This window comes from Pollachius pollachius (genome assembly GCF_949987615.1).
Source record: "Pollachius pollachius genome assembly, chromosome: 4".
In the NCBI taxonomy this organism is placed as follows: domain Eukaryota; kingdom Metazoa; phylum Chordata; class Actinopteri; order Gadiformes; family Gadidae; genus Pollachius; species Pollachius pollachius.
The window spans coordinates 17,611,391-17,626,718 of NC_136937.1; the positions used below are offsets into that span (position 1 = coordinate 17,611,391).

The window sequence follows — 15,328 nt, forward strand, 5'->3', positions numbered from 1 at the left end:
TGTATTCATGTATTGTATGGCTATTAAAAATAGAATGGTGCATAATGTACTTTATTTTATGTTAAAAAGAATCTGAACAACATTTTCTTCAAAGACTTAATACTTATAACCTCCAAGCGGGCCAATGCAATCCAATCCCTGGAGTGGTCCACATTCTGCCGCATGGAGAGAGGGCGAGAGACGGTCACTAGGCCAGCCCGGCCAGTCTTTGCACCAGGCTCCTCTGGTGCTGGGGGTTCATGGCCTCGTACGAGTCCAGCTGGAGGGAGAAGGTGGCGTTGCCAGAGGACAGCGTCCGCAGGACCGTCGAGTAGCCCTTTGTCAAGAAGAAGAAGATACCGTGAGTTCATTTAGGAGGATTTCTATCTATTATGTTACGATAACGGGGAGTTCGGCCTCTGCCACCGCTTCCTAAAATGATTAGACATAAGTGACTTTCGTATCTAATAATATCTGACTTTCAACTTTAATATACAGTATATATTGAATATCTTCACGCGATGCTTTGAGCATATCACTTTTGGATGACGTGTCCCATTGTGGCAAAATAATACACTAATGGAATGGGATTCACCAATCACTATAAAGTATACCACAACGCTATTTTGTGTGTGTGTGTGTGTGTGTGTGTGTGTGTGTGTGTGTGTGTGTGTGTGTGTGTGTGTGTGTGTGTGTGTGTGTGTGTGTGTGTGTGTGTGTGTGTGTGTGTGAGAGAGACGTCGCCTGTAACCCACCATCATCTCAGCCAGTGGAACGGTGGCCAGCACCAACTTGTTGTCATGGCGACTCTGGATGTCCCTGATGGCCCCGCGCCTCTGGGCCAGGTCCCCCAGCACGGAGCTCAGCTGGGCCTCCCACACAGTCACCTCCAGGGACATGACCGGCTCCAGGATCTGCCCCCCCGCCTGCCTCATAGCCTGCGTCAATGACAAAGCTGCATCAACACAACACATTTATTTTTAGGGGACTTTTGCTGACGCTTTTATCCAAAGCGACTTACAACCCTTCATTCACACGACGGGGGAGTCAACCACGCAGGGCGACAGCCAGCTGGTCAGGGGCAAAGAGGGTGAGGCGTCTTGCTCAGGGACACCTCGACCCTCAGCTAGGAGGAGCCGGGGATTGAACTAGCAACCTTGCGGTTACCAGTCATCCCACACACACACGCTCACCTTTTCATGGCAGTGTGCATGTGTTGCTATACCTTAAGCATACAGCGGGACACACAGGCAGACACCATGGCTAGGGACGTCCCGGGTTCCAGGCTGACGCTCTGGATCGCCGTGGAGACGCCCTGGACTGGGTAACCGAGCAACGGACCTGGGGCAGGGAGCAGAGTCACAGTTGTGGAAATTTGCTTTAAAAAGTAAATTGAAAAAGGGAAAGAACATGATCCTATTGGAGGATGATAAGTTCCTACGTTACCTTGGAAGTACGAACTCTGTACTCCGTTGTTTACAGCGTCCTTCATTTCAGCCGACATCTGCCTCTCAGCTTCCTCGTCAAAGGTAAGCCCACAAGCGTCCCCCGAGGAGACCTCGTCCACGGGGCCGACCTCCAGGGTCACGGTCACCACGTGCCTCCGCTCCCCCACCGTGCGCTCCAGGGTTTCTGGAACAGAGGCCGTGCAACTCTCAACACAATGTTGGCTCACAGACTATAAAAAAAAAAATTATGTTATTTATTTATTTTGAAATCCCTTAGCTTCGTATCTCTCAATCTGTCTACTACTTTTGTTCCTGTATCGTAGCACTTCAAAGCAGTTGCTTTTGCCTAGTGTGTGAATTTGCACTTTCAAAACAAAAGCGTCCGCTTAACAACGGCAATGTATTCAAGTGTTGAGTTTGCGGCTGGGAGTGGAGAACCGAGCCACTAGCCTATCCTGCCTCTATGGCCTCCTCCTCTCTGTTATCATACCTGTGGCAGAGGCCTGGTTCAGAACGGTCTCCCGGTACGCCACCTGCAGGGGACCCAGGTGTGTCTCGATGCCATACTCTCTTCTGATTCGATCATGGAGGATCTCGATGTGCAACTCGCCCATCCCACATAAAATGGTCTTAGAGAGGAAATTAGGAAAATTTTCAGTTTTTGATAAGAGGAAGACTTTTTAGTTCCCTGAAGGGAAATTAAGAAAATAATAAGTGCAAATAAGAGACGATGAGAATGCAAATTTAAATTTTGATACAAATGTAAAGAAGTGACGCAATGTTAAGGGCAGCAGTATAAAAGCACCATGTGTGATGGTATTACCTGTCCGGAATCTGGGTCAACCCTGACTTTAAGGCTGGGGTCTTCTCTCTGAAGGCAGTTGAGAGCATGCTCTAGATCTGTCAATAAAGGTTTGTTAAAAGTCAAAAAAAAAAATATATATATTTTTTTTGATTTATAAGCCAGCCACAACAGTGTCGCATCATGTGGCCGAAGCCACACACACACACACACACACACACACTACTGACCCGCCTGTTTGGCCATGGTGGGGGGTTCTATGGAGCAAAAGAACACGGGCTCGGGGACCTCCACCCCAGACAGGATCACACTGGCCTTGGTCCCTAGCTCTTGGTCCTGATTGGCTCGGCGGGCAGCCGCTGCTGCAGAAGCCTTGGAGGACACAATGGTGTCCCCGGTAACGGTCTACAAAGAGAGGAAAGAAATGCTATGAATGCTATTGCAGCAATAGATGATACATGGAGATAAAAATTACGGACGTGGTCCGTAAGCACCGAGCCTAGCAGGAGACCTCGCCTGACATCCCTTGTCTTCACGCCACGGCACCTCAGAACAATGTGCCACGAGACTGACCTTGACTCGTAACCAAGCCAACCGGGTCGGCTCTGCGGCGTAGTGTCTCTACCTGCTTGAGGCCCACAGCCAGGGCGATGTTTCCCGCCGTCAGGGAGGTGATCTCCACGTGTTGGTCGGCAAACGGAACCAGAAGCCGGCTCAATCTCTCGCTGCAAAATATAAACCGCAATCGTGTAACACAATGTCTTACAACATGGGTGTTAAAGCAAACTGCTGCTTGAGCTACAATAAGAAGAAGATACCATCAGTTAATATTTGAGGATTTATATGCATCATGTTCCATTAATGGGACAGCCCGTAGTGGTTTGTTCGGCCTCTGCCTCTGTTAATGTTGAATGCGTAGCGCATTGATTAGAAATTTAAAAAAAGCAGAAGTGTGAGGGGTCCAATGTGTGTGCATGTTGGTCGGCAAACAGAACCAGAAGGCTCAATCTCTCGCTGTGAAAGAGAAACTGCACTCGTAAAACACACTGTCGCACAACACGGGTGTTACAGCAAACCGCTGCTTGAGCTACGAAACCGGTTGGAGCGTACCGTGTTTGGATCAGCAGCGCGTGGCGAGACCTATGCTGAGTGAGGAGTCCTGGGAATTGTGTCACTAGGGTGCGTGGTTCCACAGCACATGAAAACATTAACGGCAAACCTTAAATATCATCATATTTGATTTCATGCTTTTTCGACTTTTCCCTTTGCTTAAGACTGTTATATGACGAAACCATTGCCATTATTCACGCCGACCGAAAACGCCCCTCAATAAGTGCGTGAAACAGCTTGTTTGCGGTCACTTTACTTTAACTTTACTTCATTAATGGTGTGACATCAGACTGTGCTTTGGGCGGTGCTGAAGTGCAGAAGTCGCGCCTCCCGGCTACCCACAACTTATCAGGGTGTGAATTTGCCGACATGCGCAAAATGATCAAACAATCACAGCAGACTGGACTACTCGGTAGGGGGGCCTTAATGCGACATGATACAAATCATACCGTTTTTGAAAGACGCTGAAATTGTTTTTGCAGAAATAAACCATGTAAGAATAATAAGAGGTATTTTCTAACATTACAGGCATGCAACCCTATTCCAGTAGTACCCCCAAAATGCAAGTATTAACCCTAAAAAAGCATGATATGGGATCTTTAAAAGCTAAACAGCTTTTACAATAACATTGACAATGTATTGAAATAAAAATCCTTGGCCTTTCAAAATCCTTCAGGATCACTCGTCACTGATCATGTTTTGCAACTCCATCTGAAATGATCTGTTGTTGTCTAGAGAGCGCCACATACACTGTGTTCCTGTTGATGTTGTGGACAGCCGTCTGGGGTTTCATGGTGCCAGAGTAGATCCTGAGAAACACCAAGGGGCCACGCTGCTTGTCATGGACCACCTTGAAGGCCAGGGCACAGAGATCGTCTTTGTACCACCGCCTGCACAGTGACACAAAGTGGTTGACAAATGGGTCATAAAATGTATAAAATCTAACAACCTCAATTAGATTCACCCTGCATATGGTACTTTTTTACTGCAGCTAGTTGATCTGAAAAAGTCAATACATCCAGGGAATGCTCTCATTCAATTGTTCTATTGTGGTGCACTTTCATCTTAAAAGAATGTGGCAATAAATGTAGCTACAACTTAAGCCACTAGAGTGTAGCTGCTCATGAAGAACGTCCATAGTGCAAGTTTAAGTTGGGGTTTATCAAACGATGGCAAGGAAGGATGCACTCACACCAGGTCATTGTGTCTCTCGTCGGGGGCCGGAAGGTAGGCAGTGATTGCGTCTAGGAGAGGCTGAACACCTTTGTTCTTCAGGGAGCTCCCGCAGAGCACAGGGACTGCTTTCTGGGCCAAGGTCACCCGTCGCACGGCCTCCTGGAGCTGAGGATACGGATAAGGTACATGTGCGGTCAAACATCTGTATGATAATAATACACAAAAACGTAACTGATGGTTGTCTATTTCCTCGTCATCGTCTAATTTTATGAATTCATAATGTTCTGAACAAACACTTCAATGCTTACTTTTACTGAGGGAATGGCATCAAAATCATCACTGAAATCGTTGAGCAATAGTTCAGCAAATTCATCATCTAGATCTGCGACCTGTGAAGTAATACATCAGCATAGTGTTTGATGACGATATTATCTTCTGATCCGTTTGGAGAATAATACAGCATAATAAATATAATAATTATGATAATACATTTTGATGAATTTTGAAGTACCTGCTCAATCAAAGCCGCCCTTGCCTCCTCCGCCTCCTGAACCAGACCAGGGTTCTCTACCTGGCTGAGCGGTTTGGTTTCAAAGCCACGGCCGTCATCCTCTCGCGATGCTGCCTTCCATATCATTTGCTGGTTGCTTACCAAGTCGATCACACCTGTGAAGGTTCGACCAGCGCCAACAGGAATCTGTAATACACAGTTGTGTTGAGATTTAAGACAACATAAGACATGTCCTTTTTTTATCCAAGACGGGAAAGTATGGGATTACATTTCGGATCAGGGATTCCAGAAATGATCATGTATGTATTATGCTTTTTAATTCTTGCTATATTTTCTTGAATACTCACCTGAAGGAGGAGTGGATTGGCTTTCAGCTTCTGCCTTATACTCTCAATAGAAAAACTGAAGCTGAGGGAAACATGATAGACTTATTGAGATGTTCAAAATTTCTCTAAAAATAATCCATCGGGTTGTTAGGTTAACTTACTTTGCCGAAGGTTTATCCATCTTGTTGAGAAAACAAATGCAGGGAACATGATGTTTTTCTGCTTGTCTCCATACCGTAAGCGTCTGAGCCTATTGCCAAACCAATGTCCACAAAGAGCATTTAAATGCACCTAATTATTGTACACACACTTAAACAGTTTAGTTCAACCTCGAAAACATTCCAGGCACGAATCAGATTAACAAACCTCTACTCCAGCAGATGCATCGAACACTGCCACTGCCCCGTCCAACACACGAAGAGCACGCTCCACTTCTAGCGTGAAGTCAACGTGTCCTGAGATCACACACATACACACACACACACACACACACACACACACACACACACAGTACATTATTATAACTCACCATTTTAATGCCATTTTCTTCTATGCCAGCTACTGGTTCAGTTTTATTTCATCTCCTTCTTTATGGAGGTTATTTTACCTGGGGTGTCTATTAGGTTGATTCTATGTGCTTTCCAATCAAAGGTGACCGTTGCCGACTGTATGGTGATCCCACGCTCCCGCTCCTGTACCATAAAATCTGTAACTGTATCCCCATCGTCAACATCTGAGAGAGAGGGACAGAGGCAGACAGAGAGAGAGACATCTCAAGTTGATGACGACGATAAGATCAGACAAATATCCAGATTGGCTCATTCTATCTGACCCACCTCCTAACGAACGTGTGAAGCCAGAATAGTAGAGCATCCTCTCTGTGGTGGTTGTCTTCCCGGCATCGATGTGGGCCATAATGCCGATGTTTCTGATCCTGAGCAAGAAGAATGGAGGTCAAAGCAGACCCCTCTTGGGGTTCTAACGAGGCTAAACACTACTATTTTCAGAATAACAACTTACTTGGAAATATCTGGATTGGCAACCATCCGCAATGATTTAACATTATCTGTTTAAAAACGATTGGTTGATAGATTTGATTAGTATCATATTACATTATCCACAAAGCAAAACATAAAAAATAACTATGGTAAAATGAATATAATTTTTCAATCATGTAATCTAAAATCTAAAACAACTAAACTTAAATAGACAAAGAAACACACCTGGAAAAAAGCTATAATATCTCTTCATCTGACAGCCCGCCCTCAAGCTGCAGATTTGAATCCCGTGCTTTAATAAATGCCTTCCCTGGAAATGAAAAGAAAATCTGTATTCATTAGCATGTTAGAATAAATCAGAGGCAGTATGATAAAGATAACTAACTTGCTTACCCAAATCATCATGCTATAGGTCCCAATGCCCCTGAGTCGCATCGTCATTAAATGTTTAATCAATTTATATGCGAGAGGGAAATCTTGAATTCATATATGACAGATATTACACAATACATAATAATGTGTCATAAACACAATGCCATAAACACCCATATGTGGAAACTAATTCAGTATCTTAATTTGGAATGTCAAATCCATGCCTTTTCGGCTTTGACGCGCAATTTCAAAATACATCCCCAGGAACATAGTTGCCCAATACAACGTTCCGTATAGAGAACGTTTCAATATAATATATCTAAATGAATATGATATATGATTTACATTTATTTGACATAGAGTAACGAAACATACTTTAAAAATTAAATCATGTAGTGACTTTAATCAATGCAAAATGTAAAGTAACTGTCTGCAACTTCTGAAGGGGACTAATGTTTGAAAGTCGGACATTTTAACCAACGGACCAAACACGATAAACGGACTTCCTCTAGGCATCGGCTTCGGGGAAAACAACACCTATAACCCAAGCCTGAAAGTAAAACATTGATTAACATCTATCAGTGGGACGTCGTCTTCGTGTGGACGTTTTCTATAGAAAGACACAACATCTAAGATAACATGGTAAGCCTTCTCTATCTTATATTGCCGGTATATTCCATATAATATGTTAGCTGTGTGTTAGCTTAGCGTGCTATCAGACATGTGGCAGAGAATCACGCGTCTGTTTTCTTCGTCGTAGTACTGAGCTGTGAAGGGATGATAAAAATTGTAGATGAAGGATTTACCAATATTTGTAAAGATTAATCACTTATACTAAACGATATACTCCCAGTACGTGTCCACGTGTTATTTGGTTGTTGGACTGCTGTTATGGAGTTGGGAGTCTCGAAGATGTCCATGTCAACAACATGTTTAAAATGTCTGTTAAATCACCATCTATCGCCCAATGAGCCCATGACCCACTGATGAAAGACCTTTCAATTTGCAGTGGTATGAATGTTACGACTAGGTGTCAGTGGAGACACCTTGGGGATCTATGGGAAGGAGCGCTTATCGCCAAAGGTGTCGCCAATTCCCGTTAGATCAAGAAAACGATAATCTTGCATCACTATAGTCATAGTTCTGTTTCTTTAAAAAAAATTAAAGGATAATGTTGGTTTCACATATGTATATTCAAAGCTTTAGCCCAATGCTATCCTCATTTAATGTAATCAATCATGTATCAAGGGGGTGGTCTCCGTTTCAATTCCATTAAAAAAGCTTTATGGCACGACCATTGTTGTGAACAGTATTACCGATGCATTTTTTATCTTTATTTTTTATGTTTTCTTTCCCTACGATTTTCTACTTTGTTAATGCATAATAATGAAAAAATATTAGGCCTAGGTCTACTAATAAAATAAAAAAACTTTTTATTTTCTTATATATATATTTTTTATACATTGGTAGTCAAGGTGGGGCCCTATTGTTGTTAAGGCGGCCGCCTTAACCATACAGTGCTGGGGGAAACACTGAGATAGCAATGCCAAATCCTTGTCTAGAGGGTTGTTTGTTTTTGCAGTATGAAACAGTTAATAACAGGACGATTTGAATCAATAGTTTGATGTTTAAGAAATACAGTCCTCAAGTTCTGTGACTTAACTGTCATCCAGTGTAATGTTATTTTAGTTTTTTATGAGGGAAATAGAGTGGAGGGTAGTGTTTCACTTGAATTGACCAAGACAGAAAAACGACATACATTTAAACCAACCTCATGAGTTTTTTCAACTACTCTTATGTCTACTGCACAAAATAGCTATTGTAAAAAGGCTGTATCGGTAACATGTTAATATAATTTCCTGTTATTTCTATGTATTTTTACCATGCACCATGACCTGCACCAAGGTTGCACATTATATATCTGATAATATATGCAATCCAATACCTATATTAAAGGAGCCGCAGTGTAAAGATGCCACAATGTTTATAACTATGTTTTCCTCCTATCTATAGCCTCAGAACGAGCATATTGAGTTAAGTCGCAAGCGTCATGGCTACCGCCTGGACCATCACGAGAGGAAGAGAAAGAAGGAGAGCCGTGAGGTCCACGAGCGCTCCCACAAAGCCAGGAAGATGATCGGCTTGAAGGCCAAACTGTACCACAAGCAGAGGCATGCTGAGAAGATTCAGATGAAGAAGACGTGAGTAGAACCCCTCTGCTCTCAACCTTGTCATTATTTTGTCAATGGTTTTGGAGAAACTGAGGTTATATCAACATCTTACAAAATTATATAGTTTGTAAGATGCTAATGCAGCTATTTTTATATATAACAATGTTTATTATGAGTCTATGTATAGTTGCTATAACTCCTGTTTTTAACGCTTGCAGTCTCAAAATGCACGAGCAGAGGAAGACGAAACAGAAGAACGATGACAAGACGCCAGAGGGAGCGGTTCCTGCTTACCTGCTGGACAGAGAGGGCCAGTCCCGCGCCAAAGTCCTGTCCAACATGATCAAACAGAAGAGGAAAGAGAAGGCTGTGAGTATTGCCTCACCTGGGTTGGGTGCGACATGATAATGTGCTTTTTCTATTGTGGAATTGTGACGGCACCTCATCAGATTATGAGTTATCGGTTTGTTTGTGATGACACAAAGACTCCTGTTGATTGTAATAATTGCTGTATGGCAGTGAACATTTGTTTTTGTGTCTTGTGTCAGGTTACTTTATTGTACATTTTCATGGAACTATTTTGTCCTTGTGCTAACTACAAAATCTTAAGTACATAAGTATACATGGCGCCTTGAACAATCATACTTCTGAATTCAGCATTCCAGCCCTGCATCTTACTTTGGCACCTACACAGTGTCTGTTTTGATATCGTTGCCAAAGGGAAAGTTGTAATGGTGTCTGCCATTTGTCGTCCCCTGCAGGGTAAATGGGAGGTTCCCCTGCCCAAGGTGCGCGCTCAGGGCGAGACGGAGGTGCTCAAAGTCATCAAGACCGGCAAGAGGCAGAAGAAGGCGTGGAAGAGAATGGTCACCAAAGTGTGCTTCGTGGGCGACGGCTTCACCCGAAAGCCTCCCAAGTATGAGCGCTTCATCAGACCCATGGTAAGCCCTTTTGAGTCCTTCGAGTGTAGGAAGTGTAGGAATTATCGCTGGGCGATATAGAAAATTTACTATCTCGAGAATCATGGGTCATTTTAGACGTTGGCCTAAGTACCACGATAGGCTTATTAGTTCCAAAAAACATTCTAAACAGTCCAACTGAGGGTCTTCACATTAAAGCAGATGGATTTTTAAGGTGTGGAATCGGAATAAAACCATTTTTCCTTTTCACCAACGCTTGAAACCTCTTATTTGCCAATTGACGTGCATTTCTCGTTAATTTTGTCTGCTGTACTGATTAAAATGGTTTTCACGATAAGTCGACCTCTGACTATACAAAACCATTCAAAGATGTCATGTAGAATTCGAGTGGTTCATTGCTCTTTTCCCACGTACGACTCCAGGGTTTACGGTTTAAGAAAGCCCACGTCACTCATCCAGAGCTGAAGGCCACGTTCTGCCTGCCCATCCTTGGGGTGAAGAAGAACCCATCGTCTCCACTGTACACCAGCCTGGGGGTCATCACCAAGGGAACCGTCGTGGAGGTCAACGTCAGCGAGCTGGGGCTTGTCACACAAGGGGGAAAGGTCATCTGGGGTGAGTTTTTTTTTTTCCCGGTCCCTCTCTGTCTTGATATGTTTGTAACGGTAGAGGATCATGTCCTGCCAGGCCAGATTGGTCCACTTCATGGTTACACCGTTCCTATCAGCCTCACAACATTTGGTTCTTCATGTAGATGGTTATAGATATGATTCATTGTGGAGTGTTATCAGTGATGTAACACATGTGTTTTTGTTTGTTTACCAGGTAAATATGCCCAGGTGACCAATAATCCTGAGAATGACGGCTGCATAAACGCCGTGCTGCTTGTGTAAACGGACTCCTGCCTCATACGGACTGCTGACTCTTCTCACTTGGATTACTGAACATGATATGGAATAAGGATGGCTTGCTGTCTGATGGAATCTGAAATACTTTCAGCATTTGTAATAAATAAGTAATTTGTTCTGGCACTAGTATTTTTTTCCTTAATATAAGATGGTATTGACAAGTTTAAGGGAAATAATTGTGAGTTAAAATATATGTTAAAGAATTTGGTGGGCAATAATTGGTATGCAAATGCATCCCAGAGGTTAGTACTGATTACTTAAGCCACCAACACAAAGAAAAATGGATTTTATGTCAGCAATAAAAATGACCTTTATAAGTGTTTCTAACCCTGTGGTAGGTGGGATTTTATTGATGTTTACAATAATTTAAATTACATAAATAATTGAAAAACGATAATATAAACATTGATCAGTAAATATAGTATTTTGGATAATTTAAAAAATGGTTTGCTTTGTGCATTCAAATAGGTTTTCCATTGTAACGTTTTCAATTTATATTTTTGTGTTCATTTGTTTGCTAAATAACCCATTCGGAACATAGGCGCTATTGTTGACTTGTCCCGACCCTGCCGGCCATGGCCTCATGCTGTACTTATTTTGTGTAAAGCGAGTGCTGGCGCTTTGCTCTGCTACTGCATTTGAATTGATCTATTTTCAACCTACATAATTTAATTATTTTTTAACGTTATTTAGACAAACTAATTTAGTGTGTAGACATTTAATGGAATTGAGTGTATTATACACTTAACTCATTAAGTAATTGACCATTAGAATTAAGTAATTGTTTTACTATGTCTTAATATAATCAAATTTTATTTTTTGTTAAGGATATCATAATTTGATATAAATATACATTGAAGAATAACCACACAAATTTCCTGACAATTTATTTAACAAATAATCTACAGAAGCATAAAGATTGGGGAAGATTAAAGGAAAGTCCATCAAATATAGATATATAGCTTCTTCCTGAATAAAATACTTCAAGAGGAAATAATAGACAACAGTTTGAATTGCACCTTGAGAACGACAATACAAAAGTAAAAAAAAAAAATCTGGAACATGCAGTTAAAACACTCGACATTCTGGGGGTCATCAGTGGACTGTAGCAAACGTTGCTCTTCTATCCGTCATACATCTAGGTGGACACCCCCACCTTTGATGTCAGAAGATGCAGATTTTCAAAACTGCTTGTAACGGCTAATCACACTCACAGCAGGTGGTATAATATGTCACATTTAAAGAATCACTGAAACTGCATTTTTACGACGTAATGAAGGTGATACGTGACTGAATGAGGTCGTTTTCTGGCAGAGTTGGCTTGCCATACACACTCGGCTTGCCATAGATAGTAGTGTGTCTCAGGGCCAAAGGGAGCAGCTCTGTCAGTTGTCAAACAAAGCGGACGGACGTGGTCTCTATAGCAACGATCTCAGCTACCCAACACTCATCAAAAAAGTTATTGTTTCTCTCAATCAAAGCACAAAACAGGACAACTGATGTCCATAGCCTTAACCCATACATATTGTGTAATTAACAAGGACAAGTTGGTGTAGTTGTGTTGAGTAATGTCACAGATTTCACTGTAAAATCGCATTAATGTGCAGCCACCGGGTCCTCCGTTAGCCAATGGGATGAATGCTCATAGCTTTTCTATGTGCAGCCATCAGGTTTATGTGCGCTTTCCCCGGGCTTCATATATTGCCGTGGAGGGATTACATTGTAATGAGTTGAAAACCCCCTGCGTCGAATGAAGAAGCACAAGGATACCCTTTTGCAACAGCAGCTGAAGCCAAAGTCCCTGACCAAGCAACGATTTTTGACGAGCTCGGAGTGAGACTGTGTCGGGTTTCATAGTTAATACCGTTTGAAGCATTTCCTATACGGTCACCTGTTGTGATGAAAGAAGGACCTCAAACTCCCCATAAACAGACTCATCCCCCTGGACCCACTCTTTCCGCAATGATTGCACAATTGCACACTTTAATTTATCTGTTTATAGAAGTTACTGTCATTTTTATAATATCGCACATTTTACTTTTTAAATTAGGTTTATAGTATAATACCTGATATGTATATCTTTTGTATTTAACGTTTTATACTTATATTCTACTATATACCTGAGAGAGAGAGAGAGAGAGAGCGAGAGAGAGAGACAAACAAACACACACACACACACACACACACACACACACACACTTGCACACACACACACACACACACACACAGACAGAAACATAGTATAGGTATATTGCAAGGTATCATTTAAACGTTCAATTCCAATACATAACCTGTAGGGTGTCCAAAGAGCTCAACCATTTAACACCAAAAAATAAGTATTTTCAGATGTTACTTTAGTATAATTTAAGTGCAGTTCAATAGTAACTCAGAAAATAAGTAACTTATAATATATGTTTCTTATAACTAAAGTCCTCCATTTTGAAACAAACATTAAATCGTCACTGTTCTTGCTGTGCCTTATTGTAGCTCTGTAATATCTTTCAGCAGCGCATGAGGCCAGGATAAGTCTCAGGGCTGTGTGCAGGTGTGATTCCACACAAAAAGGGATGTTATTTGTGTTGGTTACCACTGACACAATAGGCCGATAGCAACCGTAATATCCACCATGCAATAAATGGAGTTGAATTGTGTCGGTTACCACTGAGACAATAGGCCTATAGCAACCCTTACCTCCATGCAATATATTGAGTTGAATTTGGGATGGCCCTACGATGACACCTATGTGGAAAAAAAGGGTTTATTAGTACTTTATAACTTACTACTTACTATCTACTTGAATAGATAGCCCTCTAGGCATAGTGGCAGATATGACCAATTAATGATGTTGGCAAAAGTAGGCCTAGCAGAAATATTCAAAGCACTTCACCACCCATACACACACACACACACACACACACACACACACACACACACACACACACACACACACACACACACACACACACACCACACACACGCGTGCGCGCGCACACACACACACACACATACACGCACACACACACACCTTGAGAAGTTATTGCAATTTGTCATTAATTGTCTACGCAGTCATAAATATGTTGTAAATTCCAAATGGGCTGGTTCTTCAAACTACTTGCTACAGTCGCCTTATGACTTCCAAATCCACTACTCCAAAGGGGTAAGGTAACCAACAACATGATCAAAGATTTTCTGAATAAACAAAGTTTGCGCAATTATTTGTGGATAACCAACCAAAGGGATGGCACCACTACAAACGTAAACTCTACACAGAACACCTGCTACAAGTTCCAAACGACCACATGGGGACAGCTGATTGAGGATAGGTTTTTGATTTGAGTTATATAGACGTCGAGACCAAATGAGAATCACAATTTTCTTGCTTAGAATTAAGGTCATGATTCTCTCAAGATTTGTTTTCAATATAATGTTTATTGCACTCATTTACCTGATACAGAAGGAAATGCGACAGAAAATATGATGGTGCCTGCTGTAGGACCAGCACATCAACTTTGCGAAACAGCTTCATGAATCAGACAATGAACATAACAACGATCAACCTCAGTCTCTTGTCTTCTCTTACTGGCACGACCTTTGGGCAGTATTTTTCTTTGTTTTCTGTACGTAAGATTGGAGAGGTAGGTATGCTAAGAATTAAACCACAATCCATATAACAAGTCTGTCAATATGTGGAGGCCAAACCTAACAGGTAAACAAAACCATGATCATGGACGATATAAGTATGCTTGAGCAAAGCCTGAGCTCTTAACTGTAAAAAATGAGTTTTGCCTAGCGTCAGTTTTTATAAAAGGTGCTGATCAAAATAATTCTGCTAGTTAAATGAAATGACAGTCCGGTACCTTCTGTGGAAACTTAGGTCAGTTGAATGATTGTACATAGTTACGTTTCATAGCTTTACGTTTGGTAATAAACAGTGTGACGCATAGGTGATTCAAGGAAAGGTTTATAGAAAGGTTGTTTAGTAGTGAGCTGGTATCAAGTAGGCTGGAGAGACAATGGTTATGTGGATTGTTATGCCGATGCTTATCGTTGCCAGCATTTTAATCTTTGGCTTCATGGGCATATTTCTAATTACATATTTCTAATTACTGATCCATACACCAATGGTTCTCAAATGGGGGTACGCATACCCCTAGGGGTTCTTTGGAGTACTGCATGGGGTACTCAGATTTATTTTCTGAGAACCACTGGCCTACACTGATTCTGGAATTGAGCTTATGTTTGAGCTGCTTCAGAAATGTTATTGTTGGAACAGCTGGTAAGACTGAGATAAAGGAAACATCTGGAGATATAGCAGGAAGCTCGATGTGAAACATGATACATTTAGTTTTGGAATTCAGCCCAGCTATCACAATTCGCACAAGCTTCCTTTTTTCGACAAACTAAATGTTTAACTAAAAACATCGGAGAACTTTTTTTAAATCAGTAGATTTGAACTAGCTATGTTGAACTTCACTTCACAACTTTAAACAAATTACTGCGTTGTGTGCGCATGTTCAGCCATGGGATTGGTAGACATTCAGGGCGTACTGGCAGACTATCCCGACTGGTTTGACAAGTGAATGCAGTTTTTGGCTCCGACACACAAC

General features: G+C 41.8%; 2 protein-coding genes across 2 annotated transcripts; one reads left to right on the forward strand and one right to left on the reverse strand.

Annotated features, from left to right (window-relative positions):
• Positions 1-99: 99 nt before the first annotated feature.
• Positions 100-6,949, reverse strand: gfm2 (GTP dependent ribosome recycling factor mitochondrial 2). Its single transcript, XM_079735417.1, has 20 exons — positions 6,744-6,949; positions 6,576-6,660; positions 6,373-6,418; positions 6,189-6,286; positions 5,960-6,085; positions 5,719-5,807; positions 5,514-5,602; positions 5,374-5,434; positions 5,027-5,212; positions 4,824-4,904; positions 4,532-4,680; positions 4,089-4,229; positions 2,855-2,954; positions 2,460-2,634; positions 2,251-2,327; positions 1,918-2,056; positions 1,426-1,611; positions 1,205-1,320; positions 735-917; positions 100-316 (listed from the first exon to the last, which is right to left on the reverse strand). Exons 1-20 carry the CDS (start codon positions 6,789-6,791, stop codon positions 188-190), a joined length of 2,304 nt encoding a protein of 767 aa, XP_079591543.1. The 5' UTR covers positions 6,792-6,949; the 3' UTR covers positions 100-187.
• Positions 6,950-7,226: 277 nt separating this feature from the next.
• Positions 7,227-10,844, forward strand: nsa2 (NSA2 ribosome biogenesis homolog). Its single transcript, XM_079734153.1, has 6 exons — positions 7,227-7,364; positions 8,736-8,923; positions 9,112-9,262; positions 9,655-9,834; positions 10,236-10,428; positions 10,639-10,844. Exons 1-6 carry the CDS (start codon positions 7,362-7,364, stop codon positions 10,704-10,706), a joined length of 783 nt encoding a protein of 260 aa, XP_079590279.1. The 5' UTR covers positions 7,227-7,361; the 3' UTR covers positions 10,707-10,844.
• Positions 10,845-15,328: the final 4,484 nt, after the last annotated feature.

Bases quoted from the DNA above. Each gene is read 5' to 3' on its own strand.
- gfm2 (XM_079735417.1), bottom strand. From the start codon at position 6,791: ATGACGATGCGACTCAGGGGCATTGGGACCTATAGCATGATGATTTGG. The intron at 5,213-5,373 runs GTGAGTATTCAA...TGTGTATTACAG, and splicing joins CCAATCCACTCCTCCTTCAG to ATTCCTGTTGGCGCTGGTCG. The intron at 4,681-4,823 runs GTAAGCATTGAA...CCGTATCCTCAG, and splicing joins ATGCCATTCCCTCAGTAAAA to CTCCAGGAGGCCGTGCGACG.
- nsa2 (XM_079734153.1), top strand. The intron at 9,263-9,654 runs GTGAGTATTGCC...CGTCCCCTGCAG, and splicing joins AGAAGAGGAAAGAGAAGGCT to GGTAAATGGGAGGTTCCCCT. The intron at 10,429-10,638 runs GTGAGTTTTTTT...TTTGTTTACCAG, and splicing joins AGGGGGAAAGGTCATCTGGG to GTAAATATGCCCAGGTGACC.